Raw genomic sequence first — 3,160 nt, forward strand, 5'->3', positions numbered from 1 at the left:
TTTGCCTTTGATGGTCAACGAAGAGAAGTTTGTGGAGAACAAGTCAAAGTTATTCAAGAGAAGAACATCCAGATGTGAACACTTAGGCTCAATCCAAGACAAGCTTAAAGCAAGCAACGAGAAGAGAGGCACACTGTCCATCTCCCTTTATTCAAGTTACCTACTTCAAGTCTTGACCACAAGTTTGAAAGACTCAAATTGAAACATCCAGGTTCAATCGAGTCCCATAAGTACGTCAAAGCTTCAAGGGATCAATGGGATTGTTTATACCTGCGCCTAGGCAATCTGAAGAAAACCTTGTCTTGTATGGCAAAGAAGAAATCCAAAAGGCTTCATCTATTTTCTCTAAAGGGATGGATCGGTGCTCAATAAGCCCAGCCGGTAACTTCCGTTACATACCTTACTTCAACTCCAGGTAAGGCTCAGCAAGACTTCAAGGTCTACAAGAGCACTCCAGTAAGTACTTCAAGAAGGAAAATCCAAGGGCCAAATCTTCAGGAGGTAGCGAACATCTTCGGCAATCAAGCCTAAGGATCCAATTTGACAGGGTACCTACTCTCCATGGAATGTGAAGTGAGAAAATCTATTTGGTGCACACTACTCCCGCACCCATGCAATCAACCAAGCTTCACACATGGACCTTCGTCACCATTCAGGAAGGAACTAGGACCAAGACAATGGCACTTTCTGATGAGGCTGATAAGGCAAAAGTTCACATAGATTACCTGCTGCGTTGATCCATGCCGAGGAATATGTCTGTTCAAGAGTCATACCTAAGCTGTCTTGATGATGCAACACTCATTTTTGAGTGTGAGAGCCAATTCGCATTGATTCCCACTTGCTTCTTGTTGAGTTGTTTTGGATGTCTTCTTGTAAGTTGTTTTTGAGCTAGAGTGGGAGAAGCATGAGAGAGAGAGAGAGTAGATCTGCAACCTTGGAGGATCTGCACTTTTTGTTAGATGTAGGCAGCGTAGAATTGAGAATGTCCGGTAGGCAGCGTATGGAGAATAGCTGCATTCTGCTTAGGAAGTGCCAGTAGGTGTATGACAAGGAGGCAATGCCCCCTGACCTCGACGGGAAATGGAAAAGTAACTTGCTGGCCCCTCTCTAGTGAAAGGGCTATTATTAGTTTAGTATCAAGAAGTTTGTTTGAGGAGCAGCTTTGCCTTTTGAAATTTCAAGATTTTATAATTTTTGAACCATATATACTATACTGGCTCTCCCTAATAGGTGAAAATCTTTGGAGAATCCATTTTTCTCCATACCCCACCCTTGTGCATGTCTATTAAAAGATCCCAAGGCAAGTTTTGAACTCGAATGGATATGACCTTGGTTCAATTGTTGTCAAGCTAACCAATCTTGTGAGTTTCGGTGCATGTTGCATGTCCTTTTCTTTATTGATTAAAAGCCAATATATGCATCGTCCCATGTCATGGTGTTGGAATGTCTAGGTAGCCCTTTGTGTGCATGCCTCACAGGGTGTTTAGCCTGGCTCGGAAGTCACACCACTTGGTTGAATGGTTCGGATCTTGGCTTGTCTCCACTTTGCACCACCTGTCGTGCACATGCCCTTTTTCTCTGTAATTTTCCACAACATCTGCCAAGATTCGCGTAAAATGTTTGGAAAGGAGCAACACTGGGTACTAACTACACTCAAGACTTTTGCCTTTGTAGCGAGACCGGGACCGGCACTTACACGAAAATCAAATGCTTTCTACACGGGCCTTGGACACGATGCTTTCTACGCGCCCGCATTGGGCACGCGTGCTTTTCAGAAAGCAGTACATGTTGGATGTGTGTATAAAGTTAGGGCCTCAGGCGGAAATGGTAATCAAGTGCAATCTCTCTGCCAGAATGTCTGCCACTACTTCTTCGTCGAACGTTGCCTTCGCCTGCAGCATCTGCCTGCGCGACTCGCCCAAGGAGCCCGTACTCACCTGCTGCGGACACGTCTTTTGCTGGGCCTGCATCTATCGCTGGGTCCGCTCCAAGCAGCCTCATTCCACCTGCCCACTCTGCAACGGCTGCCTCTCTGCCATTTCCGACTTCACCCCTATTTACTCTTCTACCAGCTCGGTTGCCACCTCGGTACTCGCCGACGATGACAACATGAAAGATGACAATGACGACGGCATCCCGATCCCGCCACGCCCCCCTGCTCATCGCCGCAACCATGCCACGGCCCCCCGTCCCGTGGCGCAAATTGTCGAGTTTACGCTCCCACCAGCTGCATCCGACCTGGCTTACTCACCTCCATATATTCATGTTCAGCAGTTGGTGCAACCTGTTGTCTTGACCAGTCCAGTTCCAGCTGCTATCCATGGCGCCTTTGTTCCTGGAATCTTTAATATGCACCACAGCCGCGGATTATATGGCACCAGGCTGCCAGGTCGACCTCGAGCCGACGTCTTCGCTGCCAGGCAGAACCCAGTTTCACCTGGTTCGTTGCGGCTGCCCATATATGGCACATGAGATCATCAATGCTTCTTACAGAAATGATCGTGCGCTGGTACTGGATGTTAACATCTCTGATTGACAATTACATCCTTCAATGTAGAAGAGACGCCTGAGATGCCAACGTCGACGATTTTTTTTTTGTGAGGATATAAAGCTGATGTATTGATAATGGATTGTTTTTCTTGTTGAACTTTTGCAATAAATTCTGAGCAAGTTGTACCTCGTAACCACTTTCGTTAATAAGCTTAATGCACCTTTTCGAGAAATGGTTTTTTTTTGTGTGTGTGTGTGTGTGTGTGTGTGTGAGAGAGAGATAGAGAGAGAGAGAGAGAGAGTATTATCATCTCAAACACTACCCCTGAGATATCGTGAAGTCAATGCCTAATTCCAAGAGACAACATTTAATTGGACACAAAGCTCATCAAGATATCTATGTGCTTTCAATATAAGACCAAGCAGATGTTTCTCCAACATCTCTAAGCAGAAATCTCACCTTACATTCTCTTACCCATGTGAAGGTCTTGAATAAGGCCACATATCTTCAAGGTGCATGAGCATTCCTATTTGCATCTTGTGAGAACTCGAGGGGTGCACTTACAAGGGACCGACCATCAATACCACGTGCATATTGCATTTAGAAAGGGGCATTCCCAGTTGCATTTGGTGGGGGTGCACTTACAAGGGACAATTAATATTATATACA

The 3,160-nt window shown here is 45.7% G+C and overlaps 1 protein-coding gene across 1 annotated transcript; it reads left to right on the plus strand.

Moving 5' to 3' along the window:
• Positions 1-1,841: 1,841 nt before the first annotated feature.
• Positions 1,842-2,692, plus strand: LOC147439930 (E3 ubiquitin-protein ligase RMA3-like). Its single transcript, XM_086484429.1, has one exon. It carries the CDS (start codon positions 1,855-1,857, stop codon positions 2,470-2,472), a length of 618 nt encoding a protein of 205 aa, XP_086340555.1. The 5' UTR covers positions 1,842-1,854; the 3' UTR covers positions 2,473-2,692.
• The last annotated feature ends 468 nt before the right edge of the window (positions 2,693-3,160 follow it).

The sequence above is a fragment of the Adiantum capillus-veneris genome, chromosome 16, assembly GCF_014529385.1.
Source record: "Adiantum capillus-veneris isolate H3 chromosome 16, ASM1452938v2, whole genome shotgun sequence".
In the NCBI taxonomy this organism is placed as follows: domain Eukaryota; kingdom Viridiplantae; phylum Streptophyta; class Polypodiopsida; order Polypodiales; family Pteridaceae; genus Adiantum; species Adiantum capillus-veneris.